The sequence below is a fragment of the Sceloporus undulatus genome, chromosome 2 (genome assembly GCF_019175285.1).
Source record: "Sceloporus undulatus isolate JIND9_A2432 ecotype Alabama chromosome 2, SceUnd_v1.1, whole genome shotgun sequence".
Lineage (NCBI taxonomy): Eukaryota > Metazoa > Chordata > Lepidosauria > Squamata > Phrynosomatidae > Sceloporus > Sceloporus undulatus.
In genome coordinates this window covers 146,523,078-146,548,853 of record NC_056523.1, presented here as the reverse complement: position 1 = coordinate 146,548,853, position 25,776 = coordinate 146,523,078, and the positions used below count along the sequence as shown (strand labels likewise).

Sequence of the window (25,776 nt, the reverse complement as noted above, 5' to 3'; positions counted from 1 at the left end):
AATATCTTCTTATCTAAGCCAACTGCCAATTAGCCTCCACCTTCCTTGAAATGCTTCTTGGGGTGAGAATAGATCCAAGCTGGTTTCTTCCTATAAAACTTCTTTTTTTGCATTGTCCAAGTTTTGAAAAGCAATTTTCTGATATAGTGATGCTTGAATTCTTTATGCACTTTTAGTTTATTATACTATGGTTATATGTGCCAATGGAAATGATTGTTGAATCCTAAAGTTAATGTGTTAGCTTGGTAGTACAATTTCAGGTCTGGTAAGTCACAATCTCTATTTTCTCTACTGTCAGTCATTATTTTCCATTTCATTCTTGATTTCTGGACAGCCTATAGGAAATTTCTCAAATCTTTTTGCTATCAGTGAAATGTGTTTTCATTTATTATTATTGGAAGGTTTTAAAACAAAAAGTTTAATTTAGGAAGGATGATCATTTTGACAACCACTATCTTTCCTGATGTTGAAAAGTTGAGCTTAGGCCAAGTCTCCATTTCTTTTTTTATATTTTTCCATACAGTTCATAATTATTTTCAAATAAGTCAGGTTTTCGTTATGTGAGCCACATTCCTAACTACTTAAAGTTTTACATCCACACTTCTCTTTTAGTAATGTTTCTTCTCATTTCAAAAGTTTTTTTCTTAATATAATTGTCTACTCTCTGTTGATTTTGAAATCTGAGAATTGCCAAATTTATTCATCACATCCATTACCTTATCAGTACTAAAAAGTAGGTCCTCTAAAAATAGGACCACATCATCAGCAAAACCTTTGAGCTTGTACTCTCAGCCTTTAATTTTTATGCCTTTGTTTTCTGGGTCTTGTCTTACTTCATTATTTAATATTTCTAGTACTGTTATAAATAAGAGAGAAGATAAGGGGCATTCTGGGCATGTGCCCTTCAGAATTTCAACTACTTCTGCTTTTTCTCCATTTATTATTAGCATTGCTGATTGGTTGTTGTAAATACTTTGGATCCAACTAAGCCAGTTTTGTCCTAAATTCCTTCTCTTCACTATTGGTAACATATAATCATAAACTCAGTTTATTAAAAGCTTTCTCAGCATCAGCAATGACAAATGCAATTTTCTTATCATTATGTTTTTTGTAGTATTTAATTGTATTTATCACAGTCCTTATGTTTTCTTTCATTAGTCTGTTCAGGAAAAAACTGTTTAGTCATCATGAATTATTTTAATCAGAACCTTCTTTAACCATTCTGCTAATAATATAGTAAAGATCTTATAAAACTCTATATAAAAATCTATGACAATATTCCACTCTCGACTATGATCACTGACTAGTGACAAATTGATTTTAGAGAACTAATAGGAATTGGTAAATTGAATATTAGTGTTTTATTGATTGTATTAGTATTGCATTATTTGTATTATCTTGTATTATTTTATTGTTGTAATCCAGCCTCGATCTTCAGAGAGGTGGGAAATATAAACAAACTTTATTATTATTATCATTATTATTATTATTACCATCAATGTTAAGGATTTCTGTATCAATTTGTAGTTTTCTAGCTTTTTCTTGTCTTGTTTATTAAAGTTATATTTGCATGATGTTATGAGTCTGGAATTCCGTTTTCAAGGATGTCATTTAGAGTCTTCAATAGAGGTAGTTTAATTTGCTCCTCCATTTTTTTATAGTACATGGCTGATAGTCCATCTGGACCCAGAGCCTTATTGGATTTTAATTTTTTGATTGCATCTGTTATCTTGTTCATACAAAAAGGTATGTTAAGTAATATCTGTTATTCTGCAATTATTGTTTTTATATTCTGTGTATCTAAATGCTGATTCAACAAATCTTCATGATTTTTAGACCTTTTCCCTTCATTATAAAGCTTAATGTAATATTTTTGTGAAAGCTTACTTTATGCTTTCTTTTTGTGTTCTTGAGTTGTGAGGATCTTTAATCTCTACTATTAATTTCTTCTCATTTTCTCTTCTGAGCCAGCCATTGATGGTTTGGGAGGGGTATGATCTAGGAGTGGCATGATCTTGGAGAATTCTGTAAAACTCTAAGAAATTGGCATAAGATCAGAGCTTCAGCATGGACCTTCTGGCAAGCCGAGGTGCTGTGCCTCTTTTGTTTTGCTGTTTTGGGGTTCCTAGCAGCTGAATGGAGGAGTTTGCTTGGTATGGTTTAGGCATCTAGCTTACTGGATGTCTAATAAATCATGATGCTTTTGCAACCACAAAAGGTATTTTGTATTGTACCCGAATCACAGAAAATAATTTCTTTGCCTTTGGTAAAACAGGGTTTATGTTCATCTTCTGAATTTTTGGCATGAAAACATTTGAGACTATAAATATGTTGATCATCAACACTGATTTATGGGATTCAAAATATCCATGGAATGTAAAACGAATAAACTCAATAAACAAGTGTAGTACAGTGGACTCGTTATACGCTGGGGTTTGGTTCCCCTGTGGATAACAAAATTCATGGATGCTGAAGTCCCATTAAATATAATGACATAGCAAAATGGTGTCCCTTATAAAAAATGGAAAATCAAGGTTTGATATTTTAAATTTATACTTTTTGGAACACTTTGAAATCATGGATGCTTGAATAAAAAAATCTGTATATAAGAAGGGCAGACTGTAAAATCAACCACTATCTAGAGCAGATTAAACTTGACATCCTATTTTTGCAAGAAGCAAGAATGAAAAAGAAAGATGCAGAACTTCTTAAGAATCCAAAACTTAGACAAACCTTCACTTCTTTAAATGACAAGAAAAAGAAAGGTGTGGTAATCTATTGTAATAAAAATACTCAGCATGCTAAATCTTTAAAGATTCAGAAGATCACTCTATAAGGGTGAAAACACAACTGAATGGACTGAAATATTTAATTGTCACCAATGCTCTGTTACAGAAAAGAGAGAACTTATTCAGAAATATAAGAAAATGTAAGAAATATAAGAAAATAAATAGAGAACTCTGAAAAAGATCGAGTATTGATTATGGGTCTGGAATGGGGTCCTTGAAAACTCAACACAAAATGTCAGAAAAGCATATAAAGAAAAATCAGGGCAGACTTTCTAAATCTTTATTTGAATTGTTGGAAAGCTTAGATGTATGTGATGTTTCTTCAACCCTATATAGAAATGTTAAAGGCTACACCTTTTACTCTGAAACTTGTTAATACTAACAATAATAATAATAAATATTTATTTATATCCCGCCTCTTCTGATTGAGGATCGAGGCGGCTAACAACAAAGAAAATAGAATATACAACAAGAAAAACAACAAGCCCCACAAAACCCTGACCCAACCCTCCCTCCCAACTATAAAATTAAACAATAAAAAATGATTAAAAGTACAATACATCAAAGTTAAAAACAAATCACAAATAAGAAAAATAATAAGAGGAGGGGGATTCAATTGGTCCTGGACATTATCAATCGGGGAAGGCCTGCCGGAAGAGAAAGGTTTTTGTTGCCTTTTTAAAAGCCTTGAGTGAGGATAATTGGCGAATCTCTTCCGACAGGTCATTCCAAGTTTTTGGAGTGGTGACAGAGAAGGACCTCCAGGAGGTCACCGCCAGTCTGGTCTTTCTAGATTGTAAGAGGTTTTTCCCAGAGGATTGGAGTGTACGAGAAGGATTGTATGTTAATTTAAGTAGCTCTACTTTAGACAAGTTCCCTTCAGTTACCGTACTGCAATACTTTTCAAGAAGAATTATATGATTGTAAATCTGTTTGAAACATACCTGGGGATCTCTTGTTGCTCCTAAAAGCAGTGCCAAGTGAGTGAGCAGGCGGATCAGAATGAAGACAACTGGAGACATCTGCCTCTCAGATGCTATTCCAGCCTCTCTCTTTGTGGGATCGCCAAGCACATGGCCAGTTTGTGTTTTGTCCACTGTAGTCCTGCATAGAATAAAACACAGTGACCATACATGCTTGCCAAAATACAGGAGAGGCTTTTCTGAGTTTTAAAATGCACATACAGTCACCCAGTAATTGCTATCTCATATTGCACAGGTAATCTAAGGTTTAAAATGAAAGAAAAACAGTACAGAGATATTATTCATGCATTGTTACATAGCATTGTTGTTGTTGTTGTTGTCGTTGTTGTTATTATTATCATTTACTTTTAACCAAGGACCCAACATAAAATAATTTAAAATATAATGCCGATATTAGAATAGAAACATCATTTCACAGCAGAGTCCTAACATTAAGGTACTTTCTACTTCTAAACATGCCAGTGAAACTCCTGAACAGATTCACTTAGGGGTTGTTCGCACAGGCCAAAAGGCCTGTGTTCCTTCTGGCCTTGTGTTGTCTAGTTCAGATGACACGGGCCAAAACCCTGGGGCCAGGATCAGGCCCACTGCTGGTAGACTGGATCCAGTAGAACGGGCCTGATCCTGAGGTAAACAGCCCTGGGATAATTTAACCCCTGGCTCAGCCCATGCTATCCTAGTCTGTCTGCTCAGCCCCTTAGTGCATCTGCGTGGACTTCATCTCTGAAGCTGTTTGGATGAATTGAGATCATGTGTTTTTATTCACACATGCATGCAAACTCACACGTATATACATGTGACAACATATTGGGAATCAAAGGGATTTTTTACTGAGCTGTGGTGGATGCAACAGCAGATGATACAATGCACTTCAAAATAAATAAACCTAAGGGGAAATAGCTTCTCCAGATGGCAAAATGAGCTCGAGAAGAGCCATCAAATTTAAACAGCAGAGGCTTTATCTTATCCTAATATGATTTACAGAAGACAAAAACATTTGGTTAGTACAATGGTCCCCAAACTGTGCCCTTTCAGAGATTTTGGACTTCAGCCCCATGAAGCCTCATCCATGTTGGCCAATAGTCTGGGATTCTGGGAGCTGAAGTCCAAAATCCCCTAAAGAGCAATGCTTGGGAACCACTGGGTTAGTATATCAAACCACCCACCCCACCCCACTTCTGGCATTTGAGCCAGAGCACTATTTCTAACAACAACCACAGAGACAGGGAAAGACAAAGGCAGGGAATTTTAGCTTGCCATCTAGGGAGCAGGGAGGATGCTAAGGAAATGGTGGGACAAAACCTAGAAGATATAAGCCACGGGACATATGGTGGACTACCCAAATGTCAGCACCGTTGATGCTACTTAACAATAGGGTTTTACTCCCTTCTTATTTCATTATACTGATCTAGCCTTATTTAAATTCGGCCAGGTAGCAAGAAGTCTATGGAAGATTTCTATTTATCCCAGAACAAGTTTTTTCCCCCTTTTCTTACACTGTAGCCCACATGGCAAGCAAACCTGATCTCCTTAATACTGTGAAGAAAAGACTAGGGTTCCAAGCGACTCCTGACTAATCCTGAATCAGTATAATTGTCCACACTGAATACCATGACTGAAAAGAAGTCAATGTGTTAGGGCCTGAACAGACAGGCCAAAATAAAGCTGCTTCAGGTCACTTTGGAGGTATGCTGTTTAAATGACACATGCAACTTAAGAGGCCAAACAGGGACGTAGCTAGGATTTTAGGAAGGGGGGTCCAGACTAAGTGCCACCATTATAATGGGGCTTGAGTGCGGCGGCGCAGCAGCACACACCATTCATTTTTCTAATGGAAGGGGGGGTCCGGGCCCCCAGAACCCCCCCCCCCTGGCTACGTCCCTGGGCCAAAAGCTGCACTGTGACCCCAAGCAGCTTTATTTTGGCCTGTCTGTTCAGGCCCTAAGTGTGTAAGCTACAGTAGGTCTAGGCTTTTCCACTGTAGAACAAAATTTTCAGTATTACATGGTTTATGAGATAGCAAGGTGAACAAAAAAAATGCTATTTCTTAGACGCCTAGTTATTTTACTGAGGCCTGTTACAGACAGGCCAAAATAAAGCTGCTTCGAGTCACTTTGGAGGTATGGTATTTCAATGATGCATGTGTCCTATAAGTCCAAAAGCCACACCAAAGCCACACTCCGGTCCTAAGGACTGGAGTGCAGCTTTGGTGTGGCTTTTGGACTCTTAGGACTTATGCATCCATGGCGGGATACACACCGCCATTTAGTACGTATAGGATACGTACTAGGGTTAGGAAGGGGTGGTGCTTCCGCACCCCCCTAACCCTAGTACGTATCCTATACGTACAAGATGGCGGCGCCCCTTCTACATGGGCGCCGCCATCTTTACGTACTGGACGCACAGCGTCCAGACGTGTCGCGGCGCCTATGATGTTGCGAGTCCGCGCCAGGCGCCTCGCGACGTCATAGATGCGCCGCAGAAAGAAGCTCCGAAATGGAGCTTCTTTTTTGCTCCGCGCGGGAGTCGCGCAGTTTGGCTGCTGCGGCTCCCGCACGGAGCAAATGGCAGCGGCGGGGAAGCGCCGCAAAGCGGCGATTTGTACCCCGCCATTGAAATACCATACCTCCAAAGTGACTCGAAGCAGCTTTATTTTGGCCTGTCTGTAACAGGCCAGAGTTAAAGGCAGGTTAGCTTGGCCATGTAGAACCTATGCTTCTGAGCAACAATTATATAGCTGAGTACCACGTGAGGTATCCTGGGGTTCTATCACTAGTGCCATGATTCCCCTTTAACTGCCATATTTCTATCCTGTGAAATCCTGGGATTTACTGTTGAGTGAGGGGTGTTCAGGATTCCTAGCCATAAAGCTCCTCTTGTGCCTAAACCTCAGGATTCTATAGACTATTGTAATGGCAGTTAAATGGAATTATAATGCTTATACATGCAAGGTTTGAAATGGTCCTAAGTGATACTTTACCTGACAGATATATCTCAAGCTAAGAATGCATCGGGATTGGGTCTTGTTTTCCACCAGGCCACTGGACTGACCAATTAAAATGGAATCATTGTGGGGTATTGTGACTCAGGTGGTGAGTCAGTAATCAGTCAGGCATCTGTATCTATCCAGAATTTGCCAGCTTTGCATACTGCAGCTGAGCACCTCTTTTAGTTGTTTTATTGTAGATGGCACACATACGTAATAGTTTCCCTGCTATCTGGGACCCTCTTATTTATTTTTATCCTTTATTTCACTTCTATGCTGCCTTTCTTCCAAAAAAGGGACCCAAGGCAGCTCACAAGATAAAACATTAATAAACCATCATAAAACCATATCTCATCTCTAGTGGCGTTTATATCTTTTGCTTTTGTTTTCTCCCTCAGCACAAAATGAGAGATTTACACTTACCATGAATGATCATTTCAGAAAGGTTAAAAAGGGAATCCACAACTGGCTTATTCCATCATACCAGCAGATCAAGGTGGGAAACCTAGAATTCCAATTCTGTTAGGTCCACTGACTCTCACCACTCTCAGCCTTTCTCAGCAGGCTGTAGATTAGAGAGGAACTATACATAGATGAAGGGTGTGTGTGTGTGTGTGTAGCTTCTGAGTTGGGGTGGGTTGCTCCTTCAGTCTTCCTAGAACAATCATTCATCATAAGCACCAACATTTCGTTCTCAGGCTGGCTGAAGGAGCAATTCAGAAGAAGCTTATTTTGCAGTTTGCAATCATTTTGTTGAACTCACAAGGTGAGAAAGACAGGAAGGGATGTTTTAAAATTCTAATATTTGTTGTTTACCAGGTTCTGTTTGGAAAATTTTACTGATCAAAGTGCATACAAAACCTCACTAACCATTGAATTTTGAAAATTAGGCTGTATTCTTACACCACAGTATTGGGGAACCACTTATATGGATTAAGCAAACTAGCCCACAAGACCATACTTTTTTCCTGCAAGGGACACACTTAAAGGAACAAAGAGGAAGAATGGAAGTGAGTCACAGTGTCAATGTAAGAACACACTGAAATAACAGTTGTATACCTGATCCCTATGTGTATGAGTGGAGTGAATAATATGCAGGAGGGATGTTTCTGTGGATGACAGAATGATCTCAGTTACTGAAGAGCCAGGTATTATTGGATGGAAATCCTAGAAAACTCCCTCAGCATCCCGCCTGCAATGCCTGTATTTGAAGAAGGACCCATATGGTCTCTAGCTTTTTAAGGCCAAAAAAAACTTTTCTTAGGCAGAGTTCTCTTAAGAAGTCTCTATAATGTAAGGTTTGGAGATAATTTTAAGTGTTCCACCAGGTAAAAACAGACCTTTCACCTTTGACACCATTCAATATTTCATCGGAGAAAACCAAATTTAGCAATCCTGGTTTTTGAGAGTAACATATCTGAAGGAATTTCAAGTGAAGAGTTTCTTCACAAAACATCTAGGGGTAGCCGTGTTGGCCATATAGCAAATCCAATAACATCCAAACAACGACACCTTTATTGGACCAACCCAAATGCACAACTACATGTTGCAAAACTTTGAAAGCTTGCAACATATAATTGTGCATTTTGGTTACACCAATAAAGGTATCATTGTTTGGATGTTACTGGATTTGCTAGATGACCAACATGGCTACCAATAGATGTTTTTTGGATTCAAGATACAGTATTTTAGCTGTCATAGGGGAATCCTAAAGAGAGAGGCAGTGGACTGGGACCTTGCTATTTGAGGCTTCTGCCTTCAACAAAGGTAAAGCAATTTTTTTTCCTGATATTGGGATTGGATTGGCATGCTTTACCTCTACACCACATAAAGTTTTCCTGATGCAAAACATGAAGACTTCTTGAGAAATTCAATGTTTTCTACCTACAGAGGAGCCTGGGGCTTCACAAAGGAAGGAGACAAGCTGGATTCCAAGGAAATATCTTCTTTGGATTGCAAGTGGACACTAAATTTCTTCATAAGCTTGCAGACATATCATAGTGCATTGGGCTTTATTAATAGTTCAGATCATTACAGTAAGACAACTTGCACAATATTAATTTACTTTGTAGTCATTATTATTTAGTTTACACAATTATTTTTCATATGTAAAATATTGGATGTTAAATTGGTTTGCTTTTTTGCATGTTTGATAATGTGGTATCTAATTAAAATGTATTAATTGGGAGTTATTTTGTTACCTATGAAACAATTTTTTTACAGAAACTTTGTTTTTAGAGACTGATTCCACAGAAATTTCTCTTAAGGGACTTAGAAGTCTTTAAACAGAGTCTGGATGGCCATCTGTCAGTTATGCTTTGATTGAGAATTGCTGCATGGCAGGGAGTTGGATTGGATGGTCCTTGTGGTCTCTTCCAATTTTATGATTCTATTCTATGATGCCCCAAACCTTCTGCCCCTTCAACATTTTTGCTCTGCCTGCCCAGCAGTGAAAACAGGCTTGCCACCTGAAAGTCACCTGTTTTCCATAACTATTTAAATAACTTTAGATTCATTGGAACTTCATGTATTTTCTCTTCCAAACAGAAATAATTCTTTTAAAACTCTTGGTCTAATCACATTACATTTAATATCGTTTAATATAATACTTCATTTAAGAAACACTCAAGACTACCTTGGTTCTAAATTTTCCTTCATGTCAGATCCTTCTATTAGACTTGTTGTTTCTTCTTCCTTTCCCCATTCGGTAAAAGCATTCTGTAACACAAGCATAACCCGTATGTGAAAAGAAGAATATACATATAATCTATCTTCCACACAAATCTGTATTAATTATTTCTGAGGCTGAAAAGGCAGAGAGAAGTTTCTGCATCCCCACTATTGGGAGTATTGTTTGCTGATCAGCAGTCACTGAAAAGTCACCGGCTGGGGTCCTAAATCAAACAAGCAGAGTATAACACTCCACCTGTACCATTCCATGTTCACCTCATTATTATTATTATTATTATTATTATTATTATTATTATTATTATTATTATTAATCTTTATTTATGAAGCGCTGTAAATTTACACAGCGCTGTACATGCAATCTTTTTAGTTAGACGGTTCCCTGCCCTCAGGCTTACAATCTAAAAAGACATGACACAGAAGGAGAAGGGAGTGGTGACGGGAAAGGGTAAGAGGTCCAGCAGTTCCTCTCAACCTCCGAGGCCTGGACCAAGGCAGATGGACTGAAGGGAGGGCTTGGCTTCAAAATGGAAGGTTAATCATTATCCAGGGAAAATGCATACTCACAAGTAGGATAATACATATACAGTACATAGCAATACAGGAAATGGATCGATAAACAGCCAACAACAGAACATCAGATAGTAAGCGACAATTATGCGATGCCTGGGAAGGCTTCTCTGAATAGGATGGTTTTCAACTCCGTTTTGAAGCTGGTTAATGAAGTGATGGCTCTTGCTTGTGGAGAAAGAAGGTTCCAGGAGTGAGGGGCAGCAAGTGAAAAGGGGTGAATCCTAGTTGGGGCAGAGGAAATCCTGGGCTGAGACAGGAACCCTTGACTCCCAGAACGGAGGGCCCTGATGGGAAGGTGAGGAGAAAGAAGGTCTGATAAGTAAGGAGGGGCTAGTCCATGGAGGGCTTTGAATGTCGACAGCAAGAGCTTATACTGAATGCGGAAAGGGAGAGGGAGCCAGTGAAGGGATGCCAACACAGGAGAGATGTGGTCAGAGCGGTGGGTGGAAGTGATAATGCGTGCAGCTGAATGCTGGACAGAGATTAAAGGACGGAGGCGAGAAAAAGGAAGCCCAGCCAGGAGGACATTACAGTAATCAAGTCGTGAGATCACTAGGGCATGGACCAGGATCTTGGCAGTAGAGTCGGAGAGATACGGTCGGATTTTGGCAATATTGTACAAAAAGAATCTACAAGCCTTGGCTGTGGTCTGGATCTGAGGGATACACGACAGAGAAGAGTCAAAGATAAAGCCAAGACTGCGGGCTTGCTGGACTGGTTGAATGGAAATGTTGTCCACAGAGACAGAAAAGGAGTGTTGAAGGTTGGGCTTAGGAGGAAAGACAAGAAGCTCCGTCTTGGACATGTTGAGCTTCAAACGCCGATGGCGCATCCACTGTGAGACAGCTGTAAGGCAAGACGAGACTTGGTGTTCAAGCCTTGGAGAAAGGTCAGGGGCAGAAAGATACAGCTGGGTGTCATCGGCATACCGATGGTAGGAAAAACCAAAAGAGCTGATGAGTTTTCCTAAGGACAGTGTGTAGAGAGAAAACAGAAGGGGACCCAGAACAGAGCCCTGGGGAACTCCAACAGATAAGGGAACAGGAGAAGAAGTCTGACCCCCTGCAACTACTGCAAAAGATCTGCCAGACAAGTAAGATCTAAACCAGTCGAGAACAGAGTCTGAGAACCCAAGGCCAGAGAGTATGTCAATTAGGAGACAGTGATCAACAGTGTCAAAGGCTGCAGACAGATCGAGAAGAATGAGAACAGAGTAAAGGCCATTAGCCTTGGCCTGTAAAAAGTCATTCGAGATCTTAGTGAGAGCTGTCTCTGTAGAATGCCTTGGGCGGAAACCAGACTGAAAGGGATCGAGAATGGAGTTGGCTTCAAGAAACTCAAGACTGCGCGAATAGACAACCCGTTCCAAAACCTTAGAAAGAAAGGGGAGAAGAGAAATCGGACGATAGCTAGACAAAGCAGAGGGGTCAAGAGAAGGTTTTTTCAGAATTGGGGAAATGAGAGCATGTTTGAAGTCCAACGGGAAGGAGCCTGTAGAGAGAGAGAGATTGAAGATATGGAGAAGCGAGGGCAGAAAGGAGGGAGCTATAGAGATTAGAAGACGAGTAGGAATAGGATCAAGAGGACAGGTAGCAGGTTTGGAAGAGTTCAGAAGTGTAGAGAGTTCATCCAAAGAGGCAGGAGGAAAGACAGAAAATTTGTTAGGCGAAGGCGATAGAAGATTAAGAGCAGAAGAAGAATCAGGAGGGACTATCTCAGAGCGAATAGTGGTAATCTTAGAGATGAAATAGTTAGCAAAGTCATTAGGAGGGAAAGATGAAGAGACAGGAGGAGAGGGAGGTTTAAGCAAAGTGTTGAAGGTGGAGAACAAACGCTGCGGGCACCTCTCATTGGCGGAGATCAATGATTTGTAATAATTCTGTTTAGCTATAGAGAGGGCACGTGAGAAAGAAGAAAGAACAAATTTGAAATGGATAAAATCAGCCCACTCTTTGGACTTTCTCCAAAGACGTTCGGCCACTCTAGAGCAGGACCGGAGAAACTTCTCTCTCACCAAAGTTGTCAAATCCCAGAAGGGGACACTTCTGTTGCTTATCAGTCAGTGGGAAGGGGAAGGAGAAGTAAGACATGTCATACAACTTATCTTGGCTCAGATTCAGTACACACAATACATTCAGGGGAAAGCAATGGCAGTGCAGTGCAATCAATATATTGTTTACTGTGCTAGCCAAAGGCCATGACAAAGAGCTTTTTAAAAATACACAAAACATGTAAGATAAAAAAGTACAAGAGTACAAAAGCACAAAAGACAACCCCATCATTTAACATATAGTTAAAGTTATTGCTAATATAATGATAAAAACATTTACAGCTATTGGCAAACCTCAACTTTGCCATCAAAAATTGCCATGGAAATTCAAAGTATTAAACTGATTTTTAATACTTTGAATCTCCATGGTAATTTATGGCAATTTTTATTTAACTCTCTCTTTCTAATCTTTGCAGCCAAGGCAAAAAGGGCTACTTTATGTGTTACACAGTGATTAATATCACTCAAGAGAAACTGAACCAAATCTACAAGAGAGTTCCCACTTCCATTTGTCAACAAAAGTGTTAGGAGTTTCTCTCCAGGATCACTATACAGAGGACAAATTGGCATGTAATGCACAATATCCTCCACCAGATACTGAAAACAAATACATAGTCTGTTTTAAAACAACACTTTGTTATAGTGTCCATCTAAAACTGCAGTTGGCATCACTTGAAATCGTAGCTCAGTAAAGGCAATAACAGCAATCCTTAATGGAGATGGCCTGAGTTATTATTCATGCCAAAGACAGAGTTCAGCTCAGGGAAGAAGTAACTGTGTAGAGGAATTTGTAAGTTTGATTTCCAATAATGATTATTACACATTTCCATGTAACACAATGCTAGAAGACTGTTGGTTGATAAAGCGGCAATTTGTTTGAAGTACCTTATCTGCGTACTGTCACTCTTGTTTTAACTGATGGGCAGCCAGATTCAGTACATTAAAAAAAGCTGCAGGAGTTCCACTGAGAAGGGCATAAAGTTTTCAGAAAAAAATTGTTATGTAATATTTCCAAGGCTTTACAAGTATTGATATCTAAACCCCACATTTATGCACTGTAAAGCATCTATGCAGTTACTTTACTACTGATAATTTTAAGGGCGGATCCAACCAGCTGATCATTCTGATTTTAATCAAAATTTATCAGTGCTCCTATTGTTTTGTCAGCTTTCTGCTTTGCTGCTTCCCTATGCCATTTGCAAGAGAGAGACTCACTAAAAGCAATGTCCAGATATCCCAATAGGTAGGCTTGTTCTATGATAAAAGCCCTAAATGGCTTGGGCCCGAATTACTTGAGGGAACACCTCTCCCTACACAATCCGCCCCACACTCTCAGAATAACTGGAAAGAAATCACTAGACTATGTAAATACCAGGCTAGTGACCACTTCCCCCAGAGCATTTTCCGCCGTGGCCCCCAAGTTGTGGAATGATTTGCCAGAAGAGATCGGTCTCATTACCACCTTGGATGCTTTCAGGAAGGCACTGAAGACGGATCTCTTCTGGCGAGCCTACCCACCAAACCTGCTGTAAAATTCTCACCTCTGTCAGTATTGTATGTTTTTTACGGAGAGTCGACCAGCTGTATTGTATATATATATTTTATGCTATGTATTTAATATTGTTGAAATATGTTTTTATTGTTGAAATTTGCTGACTGCTGTAATCCCACCTCGATCCGCAGGGAGAGGCGGGAAATAGAAATAAATTATTATTATTATTATTATTATTATTTGTTGTCAAACATGTTAATTTAAAATCCATTTCCACCTTGGACAGTTTTTCCAAAAACCATTATCTTGGTCTTGGAATAATTTATTGACAAGTATTCCTGTTGGCAATAGACAGTGAATGCATTCAATAGGTTTTTGAGGCCGAAGTGAAATACAGAAATTAGCACTACATCATTGGCATACATCTGGATGAAGATCTTTCTATTCTTTATTACTAGAGAAGGAAGATCAACTTGAGCTAAACAAGGTGTCAAATCGTTCAACATAGATGTTAAAAAAGAGTGGGTGCCAATAGGCATCCCTGTTTCACTCCATGAGTTGTTGCAAAAGCTTCTGTCAGAGAACCATTTAAGCACACTCTGACCCTCATTTCTCTGTGACCATATAGTTCCTGTATCAGTCTTATGAGTCTGTTGTCAATTCCAGAGCCCTGTAATTTCTCCCAAAATCTATTTCTAATGATAGAATCTAAATAACAGATATTGCTGCACCCTCCTGTCCCTTTCCCTCAGAGCCTCCCCCCCCCCCCTTTTCTTCAGTACTCCTCTCTCCAGAAGGATGTGATTTCTATTTGGACAACCTGACTCATCAGCTGTAGCAGTTTGTTGAAAGGACTTGCAGGAGTTGGGGACAAAGGTGCCAAGCTAGGTTGGCCTCTTCCTGTGCCAGGTATGAAAGGCTGGAGGGGACATCAGGATCAAGTTAAATTGAAAGGAGGGAAACCCTGCAGCTGCTGGACAGTTAGTGGGGAAGAGGCCAATTTGTTATAACAGGCTACTTTTGCTCACTCCATAATTTAGGAAATTCAGCAGGCATTGCCAGAAGCTTACCAATACCAATAGTATTTACATTTCTATACCACTTCATACTGAACTAAGTAGTCTCTAAGTGTGTAAGCTAATTGCCCCCAACAAGCTGGGTATTCATTTTAGCAACCTACAGAAAGATACAAGGCTGAGTCAACCCTGGAGCCCTCGGATCTGGCTGCAGTGCTGGCATTTAACTACTCCACCATCAGGGCTCCATGTACCAGACCCGTCTTGGTTAATGCCTTGCCCGAGGATGTATCACTCTGGAAACCAAAGAGCCCAGTATCCTCTCCCCCTCCTTTCTACACATTGTTTGCTAAAGGGGGTAATTCTATTTAAATACATTTGACTTGTATTTGATGTATTCAAGTTATTACCATTTCATTTTAACCCATAATTAGGTGTCTGGCCTCTCTGTCTTAGCACATGGATATTTATCATCCTGCTCATCTAGCCCATTATAGTCAACATCATTCAAAACTTTTACTGTGTGTGGAAAAATAGCATGGCTTCCGATAATTTAGCATTTGACAGGGGGAGCCTAGCAAATAAAAAGCAAGTGTCCATGAGTAAAACTACCAAAATATATTTAAAGACATAGCCATATTAGTCTGTATCAACATACAAAGGCATTTCATAGCACCTATGAGACTAACAGGAAGAAGTGTGTAGCATACATTTTTGAAAGCTTTTATAAGCCAGCAAAATATAATTAAATATATTTAATTTCAATATGTTAGTTACTAGTTTCAATATGTTAGTCACCAGTTCTTTTCCTTTAGGGAATTAAAGTTGTCACAAAAAATCTTTGCACTTCACACAACATGTACCTAAATATACTCAATTCAGTCTGTGAGAATAAGGCTTCACTATCAAGACTCTCGGACAGAGACTCTTCTGACTCTTCCTTCTGTACTTTCTCAGTGGGTGGCTGTTCACCAACAGAAGATCCCAAGAAGGGAGAGTTTTCCACCTCCGCTGCACGCTCAGGCTTCACATTTTGCACTGAAATCAGTAAGTTTTCTCTCTAAGATCAAGATTTAAGCAAGGTGACATGGTGCTATCCTACATGGGGTTTATCACACGGAGCTCCAAACGTCGCGCTTCTGTCACCCAAACATCATCAAAATGGGGCAGAAGCGTCATCAGTGTGATCATGCCTGGCGCTTCTAAAGTGAAATGGAAGAGTTATCACCATGGAATCGTCAGTGGAGAAACCCTTTTCTTCTTATTAATAGATTAATCCATTAATAAGAAAAGAGCTGCTTCCCTGATGATTCCATGGCGATAACACTTCTGTTCCACTTTAGAAGTGCCTGCGGCATGATCATACTGGTGACGCTTTCGCCCTATTTGATGAAGTTTGGGTGACGGAAGCGACACGTGTGATAAACGTCTACTGTATGTGTCTACATGGAGCAGTGGTTTATTCAAGTCTTTTACTCCAAGTCAAGTCATGTCTCAATCTTCTACCTTCAAGTCTCAAGTTGAGTCTCAAGCCCTTGCAGGATACTTTCAAGTCAAGTCTCAAGTTGAGTCTCAAATCTGGGGACCAACTTTTAACAGAAAAAAAGGAAGTAAGGTGCATTTCTTGGAAGGGAACAAGAAATGCATTAAGCAAAGATGAGGGTTGAGGTCTGTTTGGCAGCCTGGGCCCAGTGCACATCAGAGGTGTCTTTTTTAAAGCTTTTGAAAACCTTTTGAGGCTCTTTTCACCTCAAGCCCATTGCTAAGGCATCTGCTGTTCCCCTCTGAGAAATAGTATTTACATTCTGGGAGTGGGTCTCATCTGCTGCTCCAAGTGAATGATACCAGCAAGTCAGTCACTAAAAATACACAAATTGTGAGTTGGGCCAAGTCAGTGTGTCATTTAGTGCCAAGTCCAGTCCAAGCAGAGCCACTAAAGCAACTTGAGTCTGACTTGGGTGCGAGTCAATTGACTCATTCTACATCACTGAGAAAGAGTCAGGCCACATGGGGTTCACTGGGTCTAACTCCCCAGTAAATGAGTATAGGATTGTTGCTTTGTTACATTAAAGGGTGACTGTGCTTTAAGAAGTACTTCCATTTATTCTAAAAAGAGAATGAAAATATCATAGAATCATAGAATCATAGAATCATAGAGTTGGAAGAGACCGCAAGGGCCACCCAGTCCAACCCCCTGCCATGCAGGAAATCCAGATCAAAGCATCGCCGACAGATGGTGTTATGCCCAAGATTGTAAGGGCAACCTGTTTATCCTGAGAGCGTGTAATGAAAACCTCTCCCTCCATGGACCTATTCACAGCAAGGCTGAGAAAGACATTGAGACACCAAATTTGGTTTTAAACACCATGCATGTAACATTTATTGAATCACACAAGTAACACAAACATTGATTATCAAGAGCTCTTTCACTCACACATTCATACAATACTCACACACACTTTCCTTCCGCCGAACATTGATCAGTTGTTCTTGAAGGCTGGGGATGACACCGTTGCCGCGGTAGATGCCAACAAAATGGAGATGAAAGTCCAGGGTCTTTATACTTTTTCTTCTCTCTGGCTTTTGGCTGCTGAAGTCTTGCAATATTGCAGCCCATTACTCAACTTCTTCTTTTGGGAGGACAGACAGGTTGTTCAGATCAGTCCGTGTTCAAAGCAACTCGTTCTGTTCAAAGTCCTCCATTGTCCTGTCAGTTCCTCATCATGGCGACTCAGGAGATAAGGTTCTTCCCGGTCATGGTTCGTCACACCTGGACGGCACCCCGCTTCAGCTTCCAAGTTTCAGACTTTCCTCGCCTCGGTTGCCAAATACCTTCGTCACATCAGTGCTTTGCGCGGAACCATCTTGTTTGGTCCTTTAGCTATGTTTAAAGCACAATTCCTTGGTTCTTCGGTTCTTCAGCTCTGGGTTTAAGTCAGAGCTCACTCATTCGTCTTACAATGGCCATCCAGCCTCTGTTTGAAGACCTCCAAGGAGGGAGACTCCACTACACTCCGAGGGAGTGTGTTCCACTGTTGAACAGCCCTTACTGTCAGGAAATTCCTCCTAATGTTGAGGTGGAATCTCTTTTCCTGCAGCTTGCATCCATTGCTCCGGGTCCTAGTCTCTGGAGCAGCAGAAAACAAGCTCGCTCCCTCCTCAATATGACATCCCTTCAAGTATTTAAATAGGGCTATCATATCACCTCTTAACCTTCTCTTCTCCAGGCTAAACATCCCCAGCTCCCTGAGTCGTTCCTCATAGGGCAAGGTTTCCAGACCTTTCACCATTTTAGTTGCCCTCCTTTGGACACGCTCCAGTTTCTCAATGTCCTTTTTGAATTGTGGCGCCCAGAACTGGACACAATATTCCAGGTGGGGCCTGACCAGAGCAGAATATAGTGGCACTATTACTTCGCTTGATCTAGATACGATACTTCTATTGATGCAGCCTAAAATCGCACTGCCGCATCGCACTGTTGACTCATGTTCAGCTTGTGGTCTACTTGGACTCCTAGATCCCTTTCACATGTTGTCTCCTTAAGCCAGGTGTCTCCCATCCTATATCTGTGCATTTCATTTTTTCGCCCTAAGTGCAGTACCTTACATTTCTCCCTGTTGAAGTTCATTCTGTTAGCTCTGGCCCAGCTTTCTAGTCTATTCAGGTCATTTTGAATTTTGATCCTGTCCTCTGGAGTATTAGCTATTCCTCCTAATTTAGTGTCATCTGCAAATTTGATAAGTATTCCCCCAATTTTTTCCTCCAAGTCATTGATAAAGATGTTGAACAGTACTGGGCCAAGGACAGAGCCCTGTGGGACTCCACTGGTCACTTCTCTCCAGGATGAAAAGGTGCCATTGTTGAGCACCCTTTGGGTTCGTCCGGTCAACCAATTACAAATCCACTTAACAGTTGCCTTGTCCAGCCCACATTTTACAAGCTTGTTTGTGAGAATGTCATGGGGAACCCTGTCAAAGGCCTTACTGAAATCAAGATATACTATATCCACAGCATTCCCTTCATCTACCAAGCTGGTAATTTTATCAAAGAAAGAGATTAGATTTGTCTGGCATGACTTGTTTCTCTGAAACCCATGTTGACTTTTTGTGATTATGGCATTGCCTTCTAGATGTTCACAGACTCTCTGTTTAATGATCTGCTCCAGGATCTTTCCTGGGATTGATGTCAGACTAACTGGACGATAATTGTTGGGATCCTCTTTCTTCCCCTTTTTGAAGATGGGGACAACGTTTGCCCTCCTCCAGTCTGCTGGGATCTCTCCTGTTCTCCAGGAGTTTTCAAAGATTATTGCCAATGGCTCCGATATTACATTTGCCAGTTCTTTTAATACCCTTGGATGTAGCTCATCTGGTCCTGGAGACTTAAATTCATTTAGGTTAAACAGGTATTCCTGTGCTATCTCTTTACTTATTCTGTGCTGAATTTCCCCTATTCTGTCCTCTGCTCTATTATCCTCAGGTTGAGCACCCTTTGCCTTTTCTGAGAAGACTGAGGCAAATAAAGTGTTGAGTAATTCTGCCTTTTCTCTTTCTTCTGTTAGCATTTTGCCATCTTATCCACGCAGTGGCCCTACCATTTCCTTCTTCTTCCTTTTGCTGCGGACATATCCAAAAAAAGCCCTTTTTGTTGTTCTTAACCTCTCTAGCAAGCCTGAGTTCATTCTGTGCTTTGGCGTTTCTGACCATATCTCTACACTTGCTAGCTATTTGTTTGAATTCCGCTTTGGTAATTTCCCCATTTTTCCATTTCTTATACATGTTCCGTTTAAAATTTAGCTGAGCTGAAAGTTCCTTTGTCATCCATCCTGGGTTCTTGCGACACCTCCCATTTTTCTTTCTCACTGGAACTGTTTTAATTTGTGCCTTCAGTATCTCCCTTTTGAGAAAGTCCCATCCGTCCTGAACTCCTTTATCTTTTAGTATTTCTGACCATGGAATCGCCCTCAATACTTCTCTAAGTTTACTGAAATCCGCTCTCCTAAAGTCTAGGATGCGTGTCTGACTATGCCTGGCTTCTCCTTTCCATTGTATAACAAACTCCAGGAGAACATGGTCACTTCCACCTAAGGATCCCACCACTTGCACCCCATTAATCAAGTCATCCTTGTTGGTTAGGATCAGATCTAAAATAGCTGATCCCCTTGTTGCCTCTTCCACTTTTTGGACCATGAAATTGTCTCCAAGGCAAGTGAGGAATTTACTAGACCTTGAGGATCTGGCTGAGTTTGACTTCCAACAAATATCAGGGTAGTTGAAGTCACCCATCACTATTACATCTCTCCTTTCTGAGTGTGTGGTCATCTAGAATAGCAAGATTAAAATGAGAAAAACTGTATTAAAAATAGACTGGCAAAATGAAAAAAGTCAGAAAGATGCCAGAAGTGTCATGTCTGTTGTAAAAGAAGATTCAAACTCCATAGTATCTTGTGGTGATAACTTTTTAAAGGCCAACCAGAAGTCCCAAAATTCATCATGCTAGCTTTCTACATAGCAATCTTGTGCACATACAAAAACCAAAAACCCTTGCACAAAAACAGACAGTGTTTGAGGGCGATATGAGAAAAGGATTCTCTGGAGTGGTCACTCAGCACAGCCACAAAGTACAAAAAGTTTGATTGCCATTTTTGTCAGTTCCATGGGAAAGCAATTTTGGTAGATGGTTTTAACAAAACAGTGTTTGGATGAGTGGTGGCAGCCTTGACTCTGTAATAAACATAAAATATGTTGTTTAGCCTCTTCTACTCCAAGGGACAGTGGTGTAAAAATATTTATCTATTTATTAAATATTTATATATTGGACTATATCCTAAGATCTCTGGGAAGCGTAATATAAAATCAGTTAATAGTTATAAAATTTAGAACAGCTAAATACTTTAAAAACATACTAAACAATTTTTTTAGAAGTTAATAAGTTAAAGCAGTTTAAAACCATACATGTGCGCAGATCTGGATCATTGGCCCTAAAGTCTTTAATAAAAACCCAAGTTTTAACATATCATCTGTAACAATGGTGCAATGTAGAATAAACAGTCAAGACCCCCAAACATGTTCTATATGTTCTATAATCCAAACGCAATCCTGCCCTTTCCCACATGCCATGTTAACAATCTTGCAGTTCAAACCAGGTCACCCCTATTGCCAAATAAGGTTGCCCCCTTTTTCACCCCTCACCCCATCTATGCTTCTCAAATTTTGAGCTGTTATTGATAGATTATCGTTTTAGTTATAGACTTAACCATTTCACCTCTTAGGAATGGGGATATACACCACAAGGTGACTTACAGCAATAATATTAACTGACCAACAACAGCTCTAGGATAGTCACAGTATACAAGGGTGGAAATTATGTTCATGAAGAATGGTAAATTGGAAGGGCACCAAAGATCCCAGAAGTAGCTTATTTGTCTACTGTTCAAATTTCATAATCCAAGGGAGATAGACCTCTGGCCACAGACCTAACTGTATCCTTTGCTGGTTCTAATTTAGGCAAACCAGCCTAGGGACTGTATTGAGGATGTTCTGGGATGCCTCATTCTAAAGCCCCATCTCTTGCAGAGGGGACATTCTTGTGTATACCTTCACAATTCAGTAGACAAGCAGAGGAGAGAATTCCCAGTGTTAACTCTGATTGAAAATAACAGTAAAGTCAATTGTCTCCCTTGCATCTATTCCAATCATGGAAGTCCAAAGGCAACCTAACCAAGTACCAACTGCAGAAGCATTACCACTACTACAGATGTGCATGCATCATGTGGAGATAGCCTCATTGCTTTCATACTCACACAGAGCAAAACCAGGGACCAAATGATATCCAGTGATGTGCCCAGACCCCATGATAACACCTGGCATTTTGGAGACCAGCAGGGAGGTTACTGAGCCGCCAGAGAAATGAAAGGCAAATCTTTAATGGAAAGTAACTGCTCCCCATTTAATGATTTATGGTGAAGGCTGTGAACACTTACATTGTGTGTCGGAGAAAGGAACCAACTTCTTCCCACAGTTACTGCAGAATTTGTTTGATCCATTTTGAGGGCTGTCACATTCAGGGCAGTTAAAGCCCCCTTTGCTTATTTGATCCACAGTGATGTATTTTATAACCTATTTAGGGGTGGAAAGACAGAGACAAATGAAGGGCATTGGGAAACAAGGTTGGGAAACTTATGGCCCTTCCACAGTTTCCATAAGACCCCAGTTTCCATAAGCCAAAGCCAGACAGACCAATGGTGATAGGAGGAGGAGTTTGTCAGTATCTGATGGCATAGCAATAGCAATAACAGCATTTACATTTCTGTACAGCTTCACACTGAACATACAGTCTCTAAGTGGCTTGCAATGTGTAAGCCAATTTCCTCCAACAAGCTGGTTACTCATTTTATCAACCTCTGAAAGGATGGAAGGTTGAGAAGACCTTGTAGCCCTTCAGAATCGAACTCAAAACATTGTGGCTGCAGTACTGGCATTTAACCACTGTGCCACCAGGGCATTAAAGGACATTCTCTGATTGGCATGTACTGTATATTCAATTTTGTGTTAAATGAAAATGAGAAAAAAACTACAGTGCTCCCTTTCCTTACATGGGGGATCCGTTCCGGACCCCTCCATGTGAGAGAAATTCCACGTAAACTCAAGGCCCATGTGCCTGTGGCGGTGGTGTGGCAGTGATGTGGACCACGGGCACGGGTGCCATTATTCTTTCCAGCGCACGACACCGTTCCTTCCGGCGCGGCTTTCAGCATATCCTGAAAGCTGTGCATATCACACTTGCATATCATGAGGGTGCACTGTATATCTAGCTCTCAACATTGTAATACTATCATATGAAAAATAACAAATGTAGTTAAATTTAATCATTCATCAGAACTGTTACTAAAAGATCAGAATATATAGCAGCACACAGAGCCTTTAAATACAAGAATTTTACCTCTCAGTCATAGAGACTTTCCAATCTCACAAGAATTTTTCATTACAATTGCTCTACTGTTCATACAAAATGAAACCTAACAATAGATTTTCTTTCAATCTTTCAAATACTGAATTAACTAGATATTACAGACACATCATTAATGTATCCGTATCAGTGCTTTATGAACCAGCGTCTGGGGACTGCAGTTTGAAATGAAGCAAATGGGAGAGGCCTTCCTTCATTTCAGGCACTTCTCTCTGTCACTGGGTCAGTTCTAACAGAAGGCAGTCTGGGGCAACTGTTTCTGGAAGACATTAAGCACAGCAAAGGACAGACCTACAGGATAGCCTTACTATCATATACTGTACACCATCACCTCATACTATGTAGTCTTCTCATTTGGGGTGATTCTAGTGGTGGTGTGTGCCTTCAAAATGTTTACAGCTTATGGTGACCCTAAGATGCACATATCATGGGGTATTCTTGGCAAGATTTGATCAGAAGGGGTTTTCCATTGCCTTCCTCTGAAGCTAAGAGAGTGTGAACTCCCCAGTAGATTTCATGGATAAACTGGGATTTGAATCCTGGCCTCCAGAGTCATAGTCCCAAGTTTTTATTGCCTCATTCATGGAATTTCATGGAAGAACCACAAGTCATCATCATCTTCATGGGACTCCCACGTCATGTCATTGTAACCCTCCTGTGTTTTCCCACCACTTCTTTGAACATGTTTCAGTGATAAAAGAGATGAAAACAATTAAGGAGGAAAAATTGGAATGTTAGCACAGTGTCTTCTGATGGAGATTAATTAGTCACGTGTAGATTTAATTGTGTATTGTGTGTATGTATGTATCTATGTATATTTTTCTTTTTAACCCAATAAAAAAAATTATTAAAAAAAAGAAAAGAAAACAATTAAGGAGGAAAAATTGGAATACTAGCACAGTGTCTTCTGATGGAGATTAATTAGTCAGTACCTAAGGGTAACTGAGGGATCCTAGAAATAAATTTAGCATAGAGGCTCATGTTCCCAAGCCTATCAATGTCACTATACAAACCTGTTTGTTTGAGAGTATAAATACAGATGACTAGACCAGAAGATGTCAAAACATAGGGGCTGTGCAGACCGCCCCTAAAGGAGTGGCCTGCAGCCACCTCCATCTTCACCAGATCAGGGCTGCAGCAACCACATGCTGCGGCCCTGACCTGGCCTTTCTGCAGTGCAAAAAGAGCCTCAAAAGTGGCTCCTTTTTGCACCTGGGAAAGGGTACTGTAGCATGGTGGCTTTATGGTGCTCCTGTGGCACTGTGTCTTCTAAATGCAGTGCTAGAGGAGCACCGCGATGCCATGCACCATGTGGAACGACACACAGCATCATGCTGCCATGGGGGCAGAGTCAGGGCATACATTGCATGGACGCCATGCTCCGACTCTGCCCCCATGCCAGCCTTAATGGTTTGGTACTGTGAAATTGAGATGAGGGGGACCAACCTTATGTAAAAATCATACAGTTTCATGAAAACTTGTTTTAGCTCTTCTGAGCAAAATTCTAAATCTGCCTACAGGCTCAGAGGTTTTTGGAATTCCTTCTCTCCAGTAAAAACAAAACAACGCCCCTTCAAAAGAATCAGGATGTAACTGACATGATGAATCAGTGTGGCGTAGTGGTTTGAGCGTATGACTAAGACTCTGGAAATTAGGGTTCAAATTCACACTTGGTCATGGAAACCCACTGGGTGACCTGGTGGGGTACAGACCACCCCTTTGGGGCGGACTGCACGTACCCCTTTACTCCAAAATGCCTCTTCTCCCTGGTCCCAAAAAGGGGTGTCCTTGAGGCTTCATGCCGCAGCCAGGGGCTGCTCAGCCCCTTTCACCCTGGCATTGTTCCCGCTGCCGTTTGGTGGCTGCAGGAATGAGGCACGCCCTCAGAAGGGACTCCATTTCAGAGCTCCTTCATGCACCATGCCGAGGCCACCGTAAGCGGGACAGGGCAACGATGTCACACAAGTGCCGCGCTGTTTGGACGCAGCACATGTGTGATGTAATCATGGTGGCCTCCATGTGGATGGGAGGCCACCATGATTACGCCCCCGCCACGTGCTAGGGTTAGGCCGCATGTGGGCGGAGAGCCCCGAGGCAACCCTAGCATGTGACAAAGATGTCATGTAAGGCCCGTCTGTACCGGGTCCCTCTTTTGGCTTCAGAGAATAGCAATGGCAAACCCCTCTGAAGAAATTTGCCAGGAAAATCCAATGATAGATTCACCTTGGGGTTCCTGTAAGTCAGAAACAATTTGAAGACACACAACAAACACAACTGACTGGTTGGACTGATACCTGGAGTAAACCATGAAGATGACACAGAATCAAAGAAAAACTGGGAACAATAACTTCTCCACATTTACCAATACTATGACCACTGACTGGTATGATCTTCCTCAAGAGTGTGCTTAAAACACAGGCGCTAGAGACTCAAGGAAAGTTTACACTTCTGGAAAACAGCTGTCCCATAAATAAATGACAGTAAAAATCAGGCTACACTTGCTCAGCATGTTCAGCATCTCTCATTTTAATTCTCACTTCTCATCCTCTTTTTATCCCTAGTACTTTCAGAAAACAGCACATCAGCTTTACCAACCTATCATCACATACAGACACACAGAGAGAACACAGTTTGGAAGAACCTAGCTGTTTCCCTCTGCTATGGCAAGGTCAAAAGCAAGAGCATCATAGCTTGGATAAGAGATCTGGGTTGCAGCTCATCACCAGCTTTCATTATGACCTGGTGCAAACTGTTAACAGTGTGATACTGTAAAGCAAGGTAGGTTTCCTGCATGAGTACATCTAGCATTTTAATAGCTATTTTACTCACCCAGCTTAATTTTGAAATTGTGACTTCCTCAGCTTCTCAGGAGTTCTTTCCTACTCTTCTTCAACATATATGAGCAGCCAAAGGGACAGCAAAGTCCTTTTGCTATCCAGTACTGATTAGTTTCGGTTTCAGAATAGGGCTTGTCAAACCACTGTAATCTGAACTATATATAGCTATTTCTTGGCCCTTGATTGTGACCCCAGATGGGGAATTTCCAAATGGAGTTTCACCGAGTACTCAGATGAAGGAGTTTTCTCAGCTGCAAAGACACACACTCTTATCCTTACAGAAGGGAAATGGCAAACCTCTTCTGAATAAATCTTGTCAAGAAAACCCTTTGACAGGGTCATAATCACCCTTTTGTAATTATATTTAAGTCACCAGATGTATTTCTTTTCATAA

The 25,776-nt window shown here is 40.8% G+C and overlaps 1 protein-coding gene across 1 annotated transcript in view; it reads right to left on the bottom strand.

Annotated features, from left to right (window-relative positions):
* LOC121920425 (E3 ubiquitin-protein ligase RNF213-like) overlaps positions 1 to 25,494 on the bottom strand; it is a 45,302-nt gene extending 19,808 nt beyond the window's left edge. The window contains 4 exon segments of the mRNA XM_042447562.1: positions 3,734 to 3,893; positions 9,394 to 9,476; positions 21,560 to 21,695; positions 25,375 to 25,494. Coding sequence (XP_042303496.1) covers positions 3,734 to 3,893; positions 9,394 to 9,476; positions 21,560 to 21,622 — 306 coding nt within the window. The 5' untranslated portion in view covers positions 21,623 to 21,695; positions 25,375 to 25,494.
* Between the last annotated feature and the right edge of the window lie 282 nt (positions 25,495 to 25,776).